The following is an 18,014-nucleotide window of genomic DNA, read 5'->3' as shown; positions in this document are numbered from 1 at the left end:
GGAAAAGTGAAACTAAGATAAGTTTATTTTGTTTTTTCTTTAATCAGATTAAGGAGATAGTTGCATCTATTTGCTAATTTTTAGAATGAACAAAAGCATGATTCAGGTAAAATTTTTTGGCTTAATTTGTATATCAAAAATTTTGCTAACACAATGTAACTTCCTTGACTTCCCCTTTGATTTCTTCAGCATTGTCATAAAGATTGTCCTTTTTGGGGGCTCCAGGGCATCTCAGTAGGTTAAACGTCCAACTTCGGCTCAGGTCACGATCTCACGGTTTGTGAGTTGGAGCCCTGCATTGAGCTCTTTGCTGTCAGTACAGAGCCCACTTCAGATCCTCTGTGTCCCTCTCTCTGTGCCCCTCCCCTCCTTGCTCTCTCTCTCAAAAATAAACATTTTTTTTAATGTTTATTTTTGAGAAAGAGAGAGACAGAGTGAGTGAGGCAGGGGCAGAGAGTGAAGGAGACACAGAATCCGAAGCAGGCTGCAGGCTCTGAGGTGTCAGCACAGAGCCCAACGCGGGACTCGAACCCACGAACCGTGAGATCATGACCTGAGCCAAAGCTGGACGCTCAACCAACTGAGCCACCCAGGCGCCCCTCAAAAATAAGTAAACATTAAAAAAAATTATCCTTTTTTACAGAAGACTTCGCAGGATTCAGTGAATTTTCCAAAGGCCCCTTTTGAACCTTTGGTATTCCTCCTTCATCATACCTGCCATGTTATTGTACTCGCACATTCTTCTTCTGTTAACTGGTCTTACTTTGAAATTATGGGCAAGATGGACCCTAGCATTAAATAGGAAGAGATAATTTGAGTTGGAAACTAATTTTATGAAAGTTGTTAGTGAATTTTCATAAGTCTGATTTCTGCTTCTCTATGTAATTTTTAACTTTGTCTCTCAGATAATGAATACGCTGATAGGGAATACCCCCTTAGGCTAAATGAAGGGAGTTTAGTTGGAGAAAAAACTAATCTGAAGGCTTTTTATTACTGCATTCGACCAAGGGCCAGAGAAACACTTTAACTTACATAGTAGGTACTTATTGCTTGTATATGAGAACCAGGAACTAGGAAATTTTTCATCTGTATCAGCTGTACAATAACTAGTTTCATGACTTTAAACAATTCTCCTAACCTTTCTAGACCTGCAGTGATTTGTCAGTGAAACGAGGACAATACTTGTCTTTATAAATTTTAAATCATGGAGTGTAAACAGAAGCATTACAGTCCCACCCAGATGCACTGGAAGCCTCTGCAGGGTAGTACCAGCTCCATCGCCAGGCTCCCAATGTTCACGAGCCAACAAAATGCCAACAGGAGAAGTAGCATCTCTGCTTTGCTCTCCTGGCAGAGCTCCTTGGGATGCTGGCCAGGCACTTTTCTCACTCCTGGAAACTTGCCTTTCAGACTATGGGGGAGAATGGTACCTTCCTAATTATTCTTCCCACTGCACAGGCAGAGAAAGGGCACTTTCATATTTTGACAAAAAGCACCATTTGCTGGACTTGGCTGGGCCGTAAAGCCCTGAGTCACCTGGCTGGGATTGGGTTTTATTGTATGACTTGCCTTGCAGATGTTGGATCCTCTGAGCAGTGCTGAAAATTCCTTGTCAGGAAGCTGCCAATCCTTGGACAGGTCAGCCGACAGGTACGGGACTGTGGCTGCTCTGCGGGTTAGTGCGTAGGCATTTTTGGAACTGGTGGGCTGAGGAAATAGAGTTAGCTAGTATGTCTCTGATCTAGACACTGGTCTGCAGACCCATGGTTAAAGCATCATGCTTCTGGGAAAGAAATCTCTTTCTGGGATTCCTAGCCATCTCCTTAATTTTTCAAATACCATGAAGAATGTTATGTTTGTATAGTTTGATGAATGTCATAGAAGCTCATGATAGCAATTCACATGTATTAAATGCTTGCTCTGTTATTCTGAGTGCTTGACATGTTCTGAGGTTCTGTATAATATACACGCTGCTCTTGTGCGCTTGGCCTCATTGCTGTGATCTGGCCTGACAAGCAGTGAAGTTCAGTGTTTTGGGGACAAAATTGAATTGTTACCTGTGGGTTTACCTTATTTTTTTTCCTCCAAGTGTTTCTGGCGGAATAAGACACTGGGCTGTAAAAACCAGAAAACAAAATATCTAGACTGCCTAGCTTACCATGCTGCTTGGTGTGGAATTTTGTTCACACACTTGGGGAGGGAACAAGTGCTATCTTTTACATACCAAATGGTTCTGTGGAGCTGATTCACCCATCGGCAGGGGTATGTTTAGAGTTGGCTTTAGCACTTATCCAGCCAGCCTCTCACCTTGACCTTGTTATTTCCAATAACACATTTGATCATGTCTGGCTGGGTTTAGGGCTGTGGTCAGAGGCTTTGGAGCAGGTTTGAGATTTTTTTTTTTTCCCTGTAACTGATTGTTCATATGGGTACTGACCTTGTGACTATGGCCAGATCTGTATTATGTCTTTCCTAACAGATCTGAAAACTGATGAGCAGTGTCTTCCCTCTAGATGTCATAGAATTCAGTCATAGTTACTTGCTAGTGTCCAGCTCATAGCCTTGTCAGGGGCTTGCTCTTCAGCCAGGGTAGCAAGAAGGCCCAGGCAAAAGTGCCAGGAGTTACTGCCACAAACTGTAGGCTCTGCCAGGACAGGGACCAACTCTGGCTTTGGGTTATCTCCTAAGCTTTGTGGCTGAGCAGGGGTGGGGAGTGGGGTGGGCAGTGGGACAAGACTACAGAAAATCTAGTAGTTGTGAAGTAGGGGGCGGCCCCTGTGTCATTGCCTTGACCGTTTCTGACCTGTGGCTCTCTCAAAAGGCACTTACATGTAAGGGAGAAGACCCTTCAGGTGAATGCTAGGAAAGATAGCTAAATGTACCCACTTGGTTCTTGGGTTTTTCCTCTGCCCCTTCAATACTTTGTTTTCTTTCCCTTGGGAGTGAAACCCAGTGACCTGGACTTACTCCCTTGAGGCCCAGCCTAAAGCACAGGGCTTTCCTCTCCTCCTCTTTATGGGATCTGGAGCCATATAGAGCCCAGCTCCACCAAGTAGAAGTCCAATAGCTTGGGACAAGTCCCTTAACCTCTCTATTCCTCAGTTTCTCCATCTCTAAAATGGGATGGTGGTGATTAGTCTGAAAGGAAGATGCTTGGTGTTGTTGCTATTTTTATTACTGCCCTGAACAAGGGAGTTTTTTCAACTCTTCCCCTGTTACCAAGGTGGGAGGAATGGGCAAGAAGGGAAAGTGTTGTGCTGCCAAGGTGGAATTTGGGAGGCCTGGAGGGGTTTATTATTCAAGGTTCTGTCAGATTTGGGCCTCAGACTAGTAAAGAGAAAGTAGTAGAAGGCTGAACTCAGAAGAGGGCCGTTTCTCTCAAACTCTGCTTCCTTCCCAAACTGTGAGAACAAGACTCCATACCAAACAGCTAAGCAGTTTGGATATCTTGTTTTCTGGGTTTTCTATCCCATGTAGTGATGCGGGAGGGAGTTAGAAAAGGGAGTCCATCTGGATATCCTGCCTTCTGCCCTAGTGGGCAGCCTTTTGAAGTACACTGAGCCGATGTCCACGTCGTGATTTCGTTTTGTTTTTTCCAGCCCATCCTTCCGGAAATCGAGGATGTCCCGAGCCCAGAGCTTCCCCGACAACAGACAGGAGTTCTCTGGTGAGTTCCCCAGAGTCTGGATGAGTACTACAGGGCTTCCGGGTGGGGCTGCAGGCACTCCACTCTTGCTAGCTGAGTTGGGCAGCCAGGACTGTACTTCAGTTCTCCTCGGGCCTGCTGTCCTGAGGTCTCAGGTAACATAGGGGCTTAAATGGCTTACTCACATTGATCTACCCAGAAACCAGCGATTCCTCTATCTTATTCAGATCGGGAAACTCAGCTGTATGACAAAGGGGTCAAAGGTGGAACCTACCCCCGGCGCTACCACGTATCTGTGCACCACAAGGACTACAATGAGGGTGAGTGCACCTCCACCCTGCCCCCTGCTGGCTCTCTCAGAACGGACTCAGGTAGAGCTTTGCCACACAAAAGCACTGCCAGGGGCTGGGCCCGGGCACCCCAGACCCCATGTTTCTTTCCTTTATTCCTGAGAAAGTGTGCCCAGACTTGAGGCACTAGAGACTGAGGGGAGATGGGGGAAAGGACGGCATTTGGAAACCAAGATGCTGGCACTGGGAACACTGTCCTTTGTCTGAGCGTGCTGCATGACACCAGCTCTCCAGCGCCCTCTTCTGCCCCATGGCAGCAGACAGAATGGAGCTTCCACAAAGGTTTGATTTGGGATTACCATGCCAGGGAAGACAGACTTCAGCAGTGGATTGGCCTTGTGAGTGATGTGGCACCCGAGGGCCAGCCCCGTGCCTTCCCTTTGGCCAGGGCTTCCTGAGCCATCTGTGGCTGCCTTCTAATTCCTGCTTTTGTCCTGATTCTCAGGGTGCTTGTGACATGAACCATTCTGGCTTGAGTTAGGTGAAAGGGCAAATGGTGACGGTGAATGATGTGACGTGCACAATTAGCCTGGTGGGCAGGGGTCTGACTTGCTCTTCTCTGGCCCCTGCACTCCTTCAGGCAGAAGAACATTTCCCCGAATACGGCGTCATCAAGGCAACCTCTTTACACTGGTGCCATCCAGCCGTTCCCTGAGCACAAATGGCGAGAACATGGGTTTGGCAGTGCAGTACCTGGACCCCAGAGGGCGCCTGCGGAGCGCGGACAGCGAGAATGCCCTCTCTGTGCAGGAGAGGAACGTGCCTACCAAGTGTGAGGAGTGGGCCCTGGCTAGGAGGAGACTGCCCAGGGGGTGCTCAGACAAGCGGCAGGGCAGGAGACCGGTGGTCCACCGGGCTCGTTCAGCTCAGCAGCAAGCTGCTCTGGCCCATCCTCACCACACTGAAAGAGCCTGTGAGTCAGCAGCAGATCCCCTAGGCCTTAGGCCTCAGTCCACTGCTGTGCAACAAGCCACTTCCCCTCTCTGGTCTCTAGTTTGACCATGTTTAACCAGAAGAGCAGTGTTCTCGGTCCTTGCCGTATTAAGATATTTAGGGGGACGCCTGGGTAGCTCAGTCAGTTAAGCGTCTGACTCTTGGTTTCAGCTCAGGTCATTATCTCACAGTTCATGAGTTCGAGCCCTGCATCAGGCTCTGTGCTGATGGTGCGGAGCCTGCTTGGGATTGATTCTCTCTTTCCCTCTCTCTCTGCCCCCCTAAACAAAATAAATAAACTTAAAAAAATATTTAGGGACTTAGGAAATAAAGATATTTGATCAATGCAGAGGAGCATTTAACCATGACGTTAGCTAATCATCTGCTTCTCAGGACTTGGGCCTAATGGTCCAACTGATTGGGGCACTGGGCCTGCTCCAGGTGGGTGGGGATGTTGGGCTGAGAACTAGAGGGGGTCTTGAGCCAGAGGTGCCATCACAAAGCCTCTGGAAACCAAGGCAACATCTCAGTAAATAATGTGCCCGAGCTAATGCTCTTTCCTTCCATTCTCCTGTAGCTCCTAGTGCCCCCATCAATTGGCGCCGTGGGAAGCTCCTGGGCCAGGGTGCCTTCGGCAGGGTCTATTTGTGCTATGACGTGGACACAGGACGTGAACTTGCTTCCAAACAGGTCCAATTTGACCCAGACAGCCCTGAGACAAGCAAGGTACTGCCTTTCGCATGGTCTGGCTTACAGTCCCCCACCCCCTCCCCAATAAAAATGCCTGTCTTGTTGCATAAACTAATTGCTCGAGATGCTGCAGGATCTTTCCCCCATTATTCTTCTTCCCAAGTTCCCTTGCTCTCCACTCTGGCCATGGCTATGGGGCAAAGGGACGGTGGTCCAAAGAGCATCAAACCCTCCAGGGGAGGGATTAGGTATGAGGAACTAATTTGATGCCAAAGTACCAAACCACCCAAACCGAGAGGCAGTGGCCAGTCCTGGCCACCCTCACCAGATGCACAGTCTCTCTCAGCCCCCAGTCCAGGAAGGAGCTTATCTTTGGAGTTCAACTGTGATTGTGGCCTGTACTCCAGTCCGAGTGGACAAATACAGCAGTTACCGTAACTAAGCACCACAGCCCATTCTCCCACCCCACTGCCTGCCCTCTTCCAGCATGGGAATGCTACCGTCCCATGGGCTACCCGGCGTTGTGTCCAAGGGCCAGTTGGGAGAGACTCCTTTGCTCCAGCTGAAGTTCCCGAGGCAGACAGACCCCTCTAAAGTCACTTACTAGGGAAGCTGAGCTGATCCCACATGGGCAGAGCCAGGACCCTGGAAGCCAAGGTGACCACTGAGCCCCTCCCACAGGAGGTGAGTGCCCTGGAGTGTGAGATCCAGCTGCTGAAGAACCTGCAGCACGAGCGCATAGTTCAGTACTATGGCTGCCTGCGGGACCGCGCCGAGAAGACTCTGACCATCTTCATGGAGTACATGCCAGGGGTATGTGCTCCTTGGTGCATGTGGGACACACACAAAGGAGGGCCAGACTTGGGCCGTGGGCTCCGGGGGAGGGGCCCCTTGGACATGCTTCTGATCACTTGAGACACCGGAGGCTCAGGGAAGAAGGTGAGGTGATACTCAAAAGTCGGGGGGGGTCCTCCATCTGGCCACAACGATGGTGTGAGACGTGAAGCGTCCCAGGTCACCCTGACCCGAAGCTTACAGGCTGATTGCACTGTCCAGTAAGTACTGCCTGTAGCTGGTGCAGAGGGCCTTCCCTTCTGGATGCGGGTCACACGTTGCTTGACGCAAGGGCTGCCTCATACTGTTCTCCAAGCAAAGCCTGGTGCATTGCTCATGGTGGGTGGCTCAATCGCTCCTGCTACAATGCTGGGGGCTGGAAATAGCCTTGCCCCTTCCTGCCCCTTCCTGAGCTGACTCCCTCTGACTCCTGTGCTGTAGGGCTCAGTGAAAGACCAACTGAAGGCCTACGGAGCTCTGACAGAGAGTGTGACTCGCAAGTATACCCGGCAGATCCTGGAGGGCATGTCCTACCTGCATAGCAACATGATCGTTCACCGAGACATCAAGGGTGAGCAGGCACAAGCTGTGGGGTCCCCAAGACCTGACCACTTAAGAATTCTGGATTTTCTGAAAAGTGGGACCTCAATTGCTTCTCTGGGGGATTGGTGCAGACTGGTTGAGCACTTTGGGAAAATACGTGTTGGGTGTTGTGCAGTTGCTGGCCCTGGTGATGATCATTTCATGCTGTAGGGCTGAGCCAATAGCGTGTTTCTATTCATGTCCAGTTCATGGTAGAGTCCATCCTCTCCAGCAGCCCTGTGACCGGGGAAGGTGGGGGGAAAGGGTGGATGGTAGAAAATGCCCAGAGGGTGGCAGCCTCTGTTCTTCCATGCCTTAGGAGCCAACATCCTCCGAGACTCTGCCGGGAACGTGAAGCTGGGGGACTTTGGGGCCAGCAAGCGCCTGCAGACCATCTGCATGTCGGGCACGGGCATGCGCTCGGTCACGGGCACACCCTACTGGATGAGCCCTGAGGTGATCAGCGGTGAGGGCTACGGAAGGAAGGCAGACGTGTGGTGAGTGCTGGGGACGTGCTGGGATGGCATATCTGTGTCTGGTCTGTAGTGACTCCAGCCTAGAAATGAGCCCATTTGAAATGTTTCAGTGTGGTGGGAGGAAGAGGAGGCTTCCCTCCTGGCAGCTGGGTCATATGCAGGGCAGTGGGTGCCCGCAGCAGCCCATAGGGCAAATGCATTGCGTTTTAACCCCAGATAGCACCAGTTTGTTATTGCTGGGAACTTAGGCCACAGAAAACATCCCTAAAGGAAGTAGCACCCATTCTGAAGGCCTGGGTCAGTCTCTAAATATTAGCAAGCTTCTTCCTTTCCTAGCATTCAGATGGCTTGCATTTGCTCGCCCTAACTTTTTTATGTCCATCCTCTGAAAGGGCCTGGAGGTTGTGAGAGCATCTCTTCCCCTCACAGTGTCATTGTGGTAGGCTGAGTATGGTTCCCTGAAGGTGCCCACGTACTGACCCCATAACCTGTAAATGTCTCCTTACGTGGCAGAGGGCCTTTGCAGATAGGATTAATTTAAGACTTTTGTGATGGAGAGATTATCCTGGATTATCCAGGTGGGCTCAGGATAATTGCAAAGGTCCTTACAAAAGAGAGGCAGCAGGCCAGAGTGGATAGCAAGTGATGTGACAGTGGAAGCAAGAAGCTGGAAGGGGACATGAACCAAAGAGTGCTGGCAGCCTCTCCAAGCAGAGCCTCCGAAAGGAGCCATCCCTGCTGACATGTTCACCTTAGCCCATGGAGACTAGTTCTACTAGACTTCTGGTCTCCAGAATAAATTTGTGTTCTTATGCCACCGGGCTCATAGTAATTTGTTACAGCAGCAGTAGGAGACTAATACGGTTATCTCAGAGCTCTTTCTGTCCATGCCTAAGGGATCTCTTCCCCAATCTCAAGACCCCCCTGCATGGCTATTGGTTGATGAAGCCCCTGTAGATGAGGCCAACAGTGCTTTGAGGCCTCTTCTGGCTTTGAGGACTCTCTACAGAGATGTCAACCCTCAGCTTGGTCCATCCTGCCTCAGGGTTTTCTGAGAAAGGCACCTCCTTCCACGGCGATGGGCAGGTTAGGGAGCCTGGGGCTGGCCAAGGGGTGACATGGGATTCTCTCTCCAGGAGCCTGGGCTGCACTGTGGTAGAGATGCTGACAGAGAAACCACCTTGGGCAGAGTATGAAGCCATGGCCGCCATTTTCAAGATTGCCACCCAGCCCACAAATCCTCAGCTGCCCTCCCACATCTCTGAGCACGGCCGGGACTTCCTGAGGCGTATTTTTGTGGAGGCTCGCCAGAGACCTTCGGCCGAGGAGCTGCTCACACACCACTTTGCACAGCTCGTGTACTGAGCTCTTAAGGCACGCTGCTGCCCGCCGCCCCTGCTGCACAGGCATGGGGCTGCTGTGGGGCTCAGCAAAGCTGCTGCTTCTCCCAGGCAAGGCTGTGGACCATGGAGCTCCAGTCCAACCAGCGTTTGTCTATGCCCCTTCCACTGCTGGGGCTCAGAGCCAGGGTGGGGTGGCTGCGGCCTCAAGGACTGGGAGCCCCCAGCCTGCCAGACCCGAGAGCTCCAGCATCCTAAGCTCAGTGTGGAGGGGAAGGGGCTAGGAACAGTGTGCAAAGCACTGAGGGCCTTACCCTCAGGGCTGTGTCCTGACACTGCAGTCGGCACCAGAGCCCCAAGGGTCTTGGGGCACAGGACAGACACAAGGGTCTGAATAGTGTTAACTTTCATGCAGAGTGTTATTTTGTTTCTCCTCCCCATGTCTGGAGACCACCAGGGCGTCTCTGGGCTGGATGAGCCCACCCAAGCCTGAGGTCAAGCCCAGCATCCCACAGCCAATGGAAGGCAGAGGCCTGGGCTGTGCTCTCCCCAGAGCCCCCAGGCCAGCTTTGCCAGTCCCTGTCCTTTACCAAAGATGAATGAAGCAAATGTTTTGCTGCCTTATTCAGGGAAGGAGGAGCCCATCCTGCCTGCTCCCATGACCCTGCACCCCTCCCCCACCCCCAGCAGGGGCCTGAGATGTGGAACTCCCCCACTCGAGGTGGGGAGACCCAGTTTTGTCAATGCAATTGTCTCTGTTTTACAAGTTGGAGTCACTCTTATGCTGTACCCAGTTTCTAAACTGGAGACTCTGTGTGCCCTTGGGCTCTGAGTATCCCTGTTGTGGGCTTGGGCCTTTGGGCTGGATTGGAAAGAGCTGAAGGTAATGGCCTTTGTGTTCCTGACCTGGCACCTGTCTCCCCACTGGAGCAGAAAGGAAGATGGACAGCATGGTGAGGGCACCTGACCCCACTAGCCGCCCTGAGCCCTGGGCAGGCTCTTCTGGATAGCCAGGGAAGTTGTATCGGGTTGTCTGTGAGTTGTGACCCTGCTAGGCCAGAGCCCTCCCTGGTAGAAGGGAGAGCCCATATGATGTCACCAACTGTGTCCCAGACTACCGTCTCTGTTCCTCCTTGGCCAGCCTTGCCCTCCCCCATGAGGTCTCAGCCCCTTTCCCTTCTTGGAGGAGGAATGGTAGCAGGGGTCGGGGAGCCAGTATCTCCAAGCAGCTTAGAGTTGGCCTTATTTACCTCAGCCTGGGCGCTGGTCCTTTCTTCCGGCCCCTCCCCTCCAAAATGTGCCTATTGCTAGAGCTCCTCCCTCCCAAAACCCAGTTCCTTGGGAGTTGTCATTAAAGGAACAACAACAACAACAACAACAACAACAAAGCCAGTGCCCAGGGATGGGTCTCTCCAGGGAGCTGGGGATTAGTGCCAGGCAGCTCATTGCCAGCCATGCCCACTTCCCCACGGGCACCAGAACAAGCCAAAGCCTTCGTTGTATGTTGACGATGCACTTTTATGAATGTAGTTTCTATCGCTGTTTTTAGCCTTTTCACATCATGTAATGTGAGGCCTTGTACTTGTTAATTTATATCTCAGATCATATTTGATGGTTTTTATATATATCAATTCTAGATTGTTACAGGTGATGGACGCCTCGAGAGAGAGAAGAGAAAATGAAAGCAGCTGGTTTTGCGGGAATGTGTGCTGCACGGTGCCAGTTGGGCCGAGGCCCCTCTGTTTCCATCCTTGTCCGTCAGGGGCCTGTCAGGCACCTCCAGCCCAGCCCTGTGAAGACAGTGAGCAATGTGCTCCTGTCGCCACCTCGGCCCTTGCCCAGGGTGGGGACTGGCCCCTCATCTTGACCAAAGCTGCCAGATGGCAGCTCGGCCTCTCCACGACCCCGTCCTGACGGCTGCAGCACTCTTCTTGGGCCCACGTCCCTGTGCCCAGTCCCTGTGCCCCAAGAGGAAACAGAGCACAGTGCCCTTGCCGCAAGACGACTCTGTGTGTCCCAGCTTCAGGCTCTCACAGAGCCCCACGCCCCGGGGTCTTACCTCACAGGGAATGGGTTTTAAAAGTGAATTTACAAACAAGCCAACAAACGCTGCACTCCAAAAAAACAAAAGACCCTGACTTTTTTGTGCCAAAAACTGTGGACATGCTGGCTCAGCATCCTCAGGACCAAGCTGTTGCTTAATTTTAATTTATTGTCTTTATATTAATTAACCCAGATGACAAGTTGTGGGCCTAGGACAGCCTGGGCCCAAAGATTCTGAAAGGCAGCCCCCTAGCAGCCCCAGGCTTGCTGTGGGAAGGGCCATGCTGCCATTTGCTCATCATTCCATGGGCTATGCCGGCCTTGGCCAAACCTTCACGGAGAGGTCAAGGCTGGGGACGGTCCACACCCTGCCACCCTCCTGCCCCTCCCATGCCCCTCCCCTCCCCCTCACTCTGTGTCTGTGTCTGAATTGTGGATCGTGCAGAAGAACCTGCAGCCATAGTTATTTGACTATATCTCGACCGAGGGCTTGCAGTGCAAAGCCAGGCCAGTGTCGCGCATTACTTACAATAAAAGGGATCATTTATACCCAAGGGGTCCTGTGGAAATGCTTTTGGTTGAGGTGTGGAGTAGGTGTTTGCCTGGGAGGAGCCAGCTATGGTGCCTGACAACCAGCTTGGGTCCCTCAGCAGGAAATTTGACTCCAAGAGGGGTCCTAGGAGGGGATGACTTGACTGGTACCACTGTTAGCTCAGAGGTGGCTCCCCTCTTCCCCCCACTCCCAGGAGCTCTGCTGAGGGTGCTTCTATCGCAGCTGATTATCAAGGTGGTATACTACTGTCAGCCCCACCTGACCCAAGTGTCACCACTGGCTGGGTTCCCAGGACTTTTGTGGCCATCTAGTAGTCATCCCGCTGCAGGTATGTACTCCCCAGAGCCATACCCTTGCAGGGCAGAGTTCAGGTACCTCCAGGAGCCACCTCTCTGGCATCTCCCCCTGGTCTGCCTGCTGCTGGTGCTTAGCTCAGAGCCAGGAGAGACTGTCCTTGTCCCCACCTGAGACCTCCAGTGCAGAATTTGGGCCTGCTTTGCATGAGGCTATCAGCTCTCATGCTGAGGACCCAGTGCCAACTCTGCCGAGTGGTAGCTCTACTGCTTCGAGGGGCAGGGTCCACCCCAACACAGCACAGTGGCCCATCTGCCACTGGAATTTGAGTCCCAGCTTCCTATCCTGTCCTATGGCCATGAGGTCATTTAGGAACTTGAGTTGTATGGGGCGGTGGCAGCAAATCCCCCAGGAGTCAGCCCTCTTGTTCCATCAGTTCAGGTAGCCCACAGGCAGTTTGGGGGAAATCAGGACAGTTGGGTCTGAGACAGGACAACCCAGATTTCCTGCCTGTAATCCGCTGGGGGTGGGGTGGGTCTCAGTTCCTCCAAGCTTGCAGTATTCGCCCTGCTGTAAACTGGTGTCCCTCAGAGAAGCACAGGAGCTGTTTCTCCTTGAACTACATGGGAGTGACCATGGCTGCCCCACTCCCCAGAGCTTGAAAAGGCAAGGGGAAGATAACAGATGGGGAAGGGCACAGAGAACCAGAAACCCTTTAACAGCACTTGCTGAATCTGCTGGTTTCCACCAGCCTTTGTTGATTTCTAGGGCAAAGGGGGTCTAGGCAAGGACAAGAAGGGTTCTGCCTTGCAATAATATACTTAAGTGCAGTGAGGCCGGGCTCCACATCACCTGCTGATGGCCTGACCTCCTCCTTCTTCTTTTTTAATAGGCTCCACACCCAATGTGGGGTTTGAACTCACAACCCTGAGATCAAGAGCCACATGCTCTACCAACTGAGCAAGCTAGGCACCCCAGCCTGACCTCAATTTTTCAACCGACGTGGAGTTTCAGTTTTAAAGCCACTCTGGGTACGACAGCATGGAGACCTGGCTGTTGAAAAAGGAGCACCCCCTTTTTCTCAGGCTGGCTGGTATTTCCCTGACACCCATTTCTCAGCCCCATCCCACCCCAATCAAGTCCAGGAGTGCTCTAGGCTGACCATGTCCCCTGTCACCTCTACATGACTAGTCTGTATCTTTCCTGCCACAAAGCCCCCCATCAGGCCACATAATACAGAGTCAGGATCTGTTAAAACATGTTTAAAACAGGGTTGATCGCAACAGTCAGAACCGGCAGCAATAGGGGACAAGAGGAGGGGAGCATGGCCAATGCCAGCCCCCACCCAGCCAGTCTCTGTGGCTCTCAGCCTGGCGGTGCTTTAGCTTCCGCTTCTTGACTCCGGTGGTGCAAGATGGGTCCCCAGCCCCACTGGGCATGCCCTGCCTCTTCTATGGGGCCGGGGGGGGGGGGGGGGGAGGGCAGGGCTAATCAACTTCCCCCTCCACTCCCCCACAGGGCCTTGGTGGGCATTCTGTGAGGCCCAGCGAGGGCACGCTGGCTCTCCTTCCTCCAGTCTCCATGGCTCAGGACCAGGCTAAGGGCAGAGGTAGATGGGGAGATGTGGGGGCCACAGAGGGCCCCAGGTGGCAGTGAGGGAGCTTGGGACCCTGAGGGGGGCATGCTGACTCCTTGCTGGAGAAAAGGCACCTAGATAGGGAAGCTGGGCTTGGGGACCTCCCAGGGGGCCATAGGGTGAGGTGGGGTAGGCTGAAAGAAGTAGGAAGCAGGGTGGTGAGAAACCCCCAATCCTGATTCCCAAACCACCACCACCCACCCCCAGGGAGAATGAAAGAATCCTGGAGCTCTGCCCCCCCAACCCTCTGCCTGAGCAAGATGACCTTATCCCCCTCCCACCCTGCCCCCCAACCGGAGCCCAGGTCCAATCTCTTTCCCACCCTTCCCACTGCCCCACTCCAGGCCCTCTTCTACGGAGGGGGTGGACAGCAGAGGGGCCTCAGGCCGTCTTGGTGCCGGCGTCCACCTCCTTGTGGGCCCAGAGCTCCTTGTGCTGCTTCCGGCCAAAGCCCTCATCATAGTTGCCTTTGCTCTTAAACAGCTGCTGAAAGTGGGGCTTGCAGTAAAATTCCCCGTGCAGTGCCGCGTAGCTGCCCAGGCTGCAGAAGCAGAACAACTGTGGTCAGGTCAGGTGAGGGCTGGCGGGCGAGGGCAGGGGCAGGGCAAGGGCGCACCTCAGCTTGGTGTGACAGTGCTTGCAACAGAAGCAAGAGTTGTGGAAAATGAGCTTGTCCGCCACCAGGCGCTCCATAGGGTACACGGTCTTCTGGCAGGCGGCACAGCTCTCCTTCACCTGGGCCCGAAGGCTGAAGGACTGTCCCGGGGAGAGAGTCAGCTGGGGTCCTGACGCATGCCCATCCCCTTCTCCCCCAACACCCGGGTCTCAGGGCCCTACCTTGGAGCGCTGGACAGTGCTGCTGCCACCGCTGCCTTTGGCTTCCTATGGGAGAGGGCCAGTCAGGGCCAGGTCAGGAGGGATGCCCCAGATCATTGCTGGGGTCACAGGCCCAGATCCCAGGGGCATGGGGGCGGGGCAAAGGGTGGCAGGCAAACCCGCCGCCCCTCACCCCTTCACCCCCAGGCCAGACGCCTGCGGCGGCGGGGGTCTCCCACCCCGCTGATCACCTACATGAGAGGGGGTGGCCTGGGCAGCTCCTGCAGCCTGGTACATGGCTCGGTGGAGGTGATGGAGGCCCCAGGTAGAGACGCGGCACCCGCTGGGTTCTGCAAGGGGAAGTCGGTGGGTCGGGCCCCACAAGCCCTTCCCCAGCCTGCAGGGTGGGGTGGGAGTGTTTACAGGCAGGGGGCTGGGGGGCTGCGGTTGGGACTTTCCCTAAGTCATTTCCTGTTGCTCTGGGTCTTGCCACTTCCGCCCCCCCCCACCTCCCCCTTCGCCCGCCCGCCCCCCACGCTGCTCCCCGAGGGGCAGGGGTCCCTGAGCTTAACCAGGTGTGGGGGAAGAACGGAGAGAGCCGGGGCGGCCCGGGGAGGGGGCACCGCGCAGCCGCCGTGAGCCGCCCGGGACCCCGCCTGGATGAGGGGAGGTCAGGGGCAGGCGGGCCAGGCGGGGCCTCGGTGAGAATCCGCTGGCCCCGCCTGACCCCGGCCCGACGCTGCTGAGGCCGCGGGCGCCCACCGCTCGGCCGGCCCAGCCCCTGGACAGCGCTCCCCGGCCGTGCCGCCAGCCCCGCCCGAGCCGCCGCCCGCGCGCCCCACTTCTCGGCTCCGGGGCCCGCGAGGACGGGACCCTAGACCCGGTACCCCTGCGGGCCCCACCATGGGGCTTCGGCCCCGTCCCCGCTTGGAAGCCCGCCCGGGAGGACGGTCGCTGGTCCCGGAGCCCCGGCCGAGAGCGACGGGCGCAGGCGCTGGGCGTCGGGACCCCCGCGGGCGGCGGCCCTCGCGCCTCCACCCCCACCTCGGCGCCCGGGTTCGTGAGACGGATGCAGGCCCCCTCCCCGGCCCGTCCGCGGGTCTCACCGGGGCCCCGGCCTGGGCTGCGGGGTGGGGGGTCGGTCTCCGGGGGGCGCCTCGGGTGCGAGGAGGGCGCGGGCGCGAGCTGCCGCCGCTGCCAGTGGTCCCCGTGCGGCCGCCGCCGCCACCGCCTTATCGCGGCACCGCCCCCGCCGGCCCCCGCCCCGCGCCCGCCCATTGGCTCCGCCGCGCCCGGAGCCGCCTCCGGGGCCCCCGCGCCGCCGCCGACCCCCTCTGCGCTTTGTCTTTCCCTCGCTCGCCGTCCCCTGCCTTTGTCTGCCCCCCGCCCCGACCCCGCGCTCCCGGCACTCGCACCATCCCCGCGGGCCCCGCGCTTTGCCCGCCGCCCCGTCGGTAGGTCCGCTCCCGACCGAGGCCGGGACTGGAGCCGGAGGATACCGCACGCCTCCGGGCGCGGACGAGTTCAGGTTGAGATGCCGGGGGTCCCGGGACAAATGGCGCTCCCGGCGACGCCCCTGGGGCGAAAAAGGATAACCGGAGTGCCCCTGGGCCTTTAGGTGCCTCAGTTTCCCCCGGTTGGCCCTCGGGCCCGCCCGGATCTCCGTGGGCGCTGAGGTTTGACAGACCCCGCGGGGGCGGCCCGGTCCCGGCTCCCACGCCCCCGCCGGCCGCGGAGTCCTCCCGCCGCCAGGGGCCGCCCCCATACGGCCGCCCGAGGAAGGTGGCCGCGGCGGCTGGCACGCAGTCCAGCCACGCGAGGCTGCGAGGCCGCGAGGCCCGGCGCCCCTGTGTCCTGTCACCTTGGGGCGCGGGCTCACCGAGTGCCAGTCTACACGAGAGGTCCAGTGGACCACCCCCACTCCCCAGAGCCTTCTCGCGCGACCCCATAGACAAGGGACCCGGGATCACCAAAGGCAGCAGCCCTCCAAGGCCCGCCGTCCTAAAACGTTTGTGGCCGGTTTTTGTGGCATTAGTCACCCCAGGTTCCTGCGGGCGGGCACTATTGCCTGCGAGAAATCAGGGGCTCCCCCCTTCAGGGAAGGAAATTTACATCCGTCAAACAAGCAAATCTCGGTGTCCCCTGACCCCATTTAACACAAGGGAGCGAGGCCTGAAGATGTGAAGAGCAGCAGGGCCGGTGCCAGAAGCCAGGCCTCCAGCCCCTCTGGCCCAGCCGGCTGCCGTGCCTCCAGCACACAGCACAGGTCCAAGGCACCCAGGAGGCAAGTGGCTGGCACCTGGTCGGGGTGGAGCCTCAGCTGTGCCCCACACGTGGGGCCCTGGCTTCTTGGACGACCTCTGCTGGGAGATCCGGGTCTAAACGGCCCCAGGGACTGCTGGGCTTTGCCTGATGTCTGGCTGGAAACTGTTTCACCACACAGCCCTAAACATAGCTTGTTCCCACACTGTGGCAGGAATAGAACTGGTGGCTCCAGAGCGCAGCCCACACAAGCATCAGGGAACAGAACAACTCAGCGCCTCCGTGCCTGGCAGGGGAGGGAGGGAGGCAGCAGGCTTCCCCAGCCCCCAGCTAGCTGTTCCCTTGGCTCCCTCAGGGCCCCCACACTGCAACTGGCTTTCCTCCCCAGCCTCCCACTTCTCCCTAGAGGAGATATATGTTTGGGTGGAGCTGTAGGCCCAGGACTCCCATGATGGTTTGTGTGTGTGTGTGTAACTTCAAAAATTGTGTTGTGTGCATCTTTCCCGGCAGCTGGCACAGAGGTCATCAAATTCTCAAAGGCTGCCGCCCTGCTGCACCAAGGTGCAGCAGGGAGCAGGCTGGGTGGACAGAGACACCCAGCAGCAGCCTGGGCCCAGAGGTGGTAGGGTCTGCAGACAGCTACCACAGAAGCAGCAGGCAGCCTGGGCACTAAGGATGAGTGGAGAGCAAGGTGAAGAAAGCAGTTCAGAAGGAAAGAAAAACAGGCTGATAATGGTGTTGAGAAAAGGGAACTTGAGGTTTCAAGAAAAAAAAAAAAAATGAGCTGGGCAAGAGGAAGGAGGAAGGCTGGAAATAAATGTGACCTGGCCTCCACCTCATAGTGGGGATGGGATCGTTCCCTTCACCTCAACTGCTGTAACTGCCCAAAGGAAGGGGGGGGGGGGTGGTATTTTTCTTTTAAACTGGAGTTACAATTTCTGAGGGAAGGGAAAGTGAGAGCATTTGATGGTTCAAAGCAGCTTCAAGCAGGGAAGAGGGAGGGGCACTTCCTTCACCTGAAGTTTGAAGTGCCTGGGCTGGAGGGGGGGGGGCGGGGGGCTCGCCAGGCCCATGCACCTGCAGGCCAGGCAGCACCATGGAGACCCAGGTCAGAGTCTTCCCACCCTTGCCGGCCACTAGCCAGGATGACAGAGAGGGGACAGGTCTGGCTCTTAGGTTACCTGCTCTTTGGGTATTAGTTCCAGCGGTAAGGAGACACTGCAAAGTCATGTTACAAAACAAAACCCTCTACCTCGTTTCCTGCCAAAGGTAAGCCTCTTCTGCCTGGACTCCTAGCGGCCCAGAAGTGGTCCCACACGTAGAAGGGCTGGTCTTTAGCACCTAGACCTTCCCAGCCCCAAAGTGGTTTGATGGCCACAGGCTAAAATGAATAGTCAGGTGATACATCTATTACGGGTTTTAAAAGAAACTGGCATGTTGTGAGGCTATCTAATGAAAGCGGTCATGGTCGGGCTTCCACGTGCACCCGTGGGACCACTCTTGGATGGCAGAATGTGGCACTGAAGGACTCCCATCTGAGCCTGTAAGGCCAGCACACA

General features: G+C 55.7%; 2 protein-coding genes across 4 annotated transcripts in view; one reads left to right on the top strand and one right to left on the bottom strand.

Moving 5' to 3' along the window:
* Positions 1-11,443, top strand: part of MAP3K3 (mitogen-activated protein kinase kinase kinase 3) — a 60,814-nt gene extending 49,371 nt beyond the window's left edge. The window contains exons 8-16 of the mRNA XM_019466590.2: positions 1,577-1,650; positions 3,600-3,667; positions 3,874-3,966; positions 4,577-4,768; positions 5,507-5,655; positions 6,301-6,432; positions 6,895-7,024; positions 7,355-7,532; positions 8,648-11,443. Coding sequence (XP_019322135.1) covers positions 1,577-1,650; positions 3,600-3,667; positions 3,874-3,966; positions 4,577-4,768; positions 5,507-5,655; positions 6,301-6,432; positions 6,895-7,024; positions 7,355-7,532; positions 8,648-8,876 — 1,245 coding nt within the window. The 3' untranslated portion in view covers positions 8,877-11,443. The remainder of the gene's footprint in view (positions 1-1,576; positions 1,651-3,599; positions 3,668-3,873; positions 3,967-4,576; positions 4,769-5,506; positions 5,656-6,300; positions 6,433-6,894; positions 7,025-7,354; positions 7,533-8,647) is intronic.
* A 2,226-nt stretch (positions 11,444-13,669) lies between these two features.
* On the bottom strand, positions 13,670-16,524 carry LIMD2 (LIM domain containing 2). Of its 3 annotated transcripts, none has more exons than XM_019466593.2 (5): positions 16,154-16,524; positions 14,449-14,543; positions 14,215-14,259; positions 13,994-14,133; positions 13,670-13,918 (listed from the first exon to the last, which is right to left on the bottom strand). In XM_019466593.2, exons 2-5 carry the CDS (start codon positions 14,488-14,490, stop codon positions 13,759-13,761), a joined length of 387 nt encoding a protein of 128 aa, XP_019322138.1. In that variant the 5' UTR covers positions 14,491-14,543; positions 16,154-16,524; the 3' UTR covers positions 13,670-13,758. The 3 variants fall into 3 exon arrangements, with proteins under 3 accessions (XP_019322138.1, XP_053749142.1, XP_053749143.1); XM_053893167.1 differs by lacking the exon at positions 16,154-16,524 and adding an exon at positions 15,300-15,502; XM_053893168.1 differs by lacking the exon at positions 16,154-16,524 and adding an exon at positions 15,300-15,386 and having other exon boundaries at positions 14,449-14,590.
* Positions 16,525-18,014: the final 1,490 nt, after the last annotated feature.

This window comes from Panthera pardus, unplaced genomic scaffold (genome assembly GCF_024362965.1).
Source record: "Panthera pardus isolate Hobbes unplaced genomic scaffold, ASM2436296v1 HiC_scaffold_3, whole genome shotgun sequence".
In the NCBI taxonomy this organism is placed as follows: Eukaryota; Metazoa; Chordata; class Mammalia; order Carnivora; family Felidae; genus Panthera; species Panthera pardus.
Note: the sequence above shows the minus strand (reverse complement) of the source record. Positions and strands in the feature narration are given on the sequence as shown.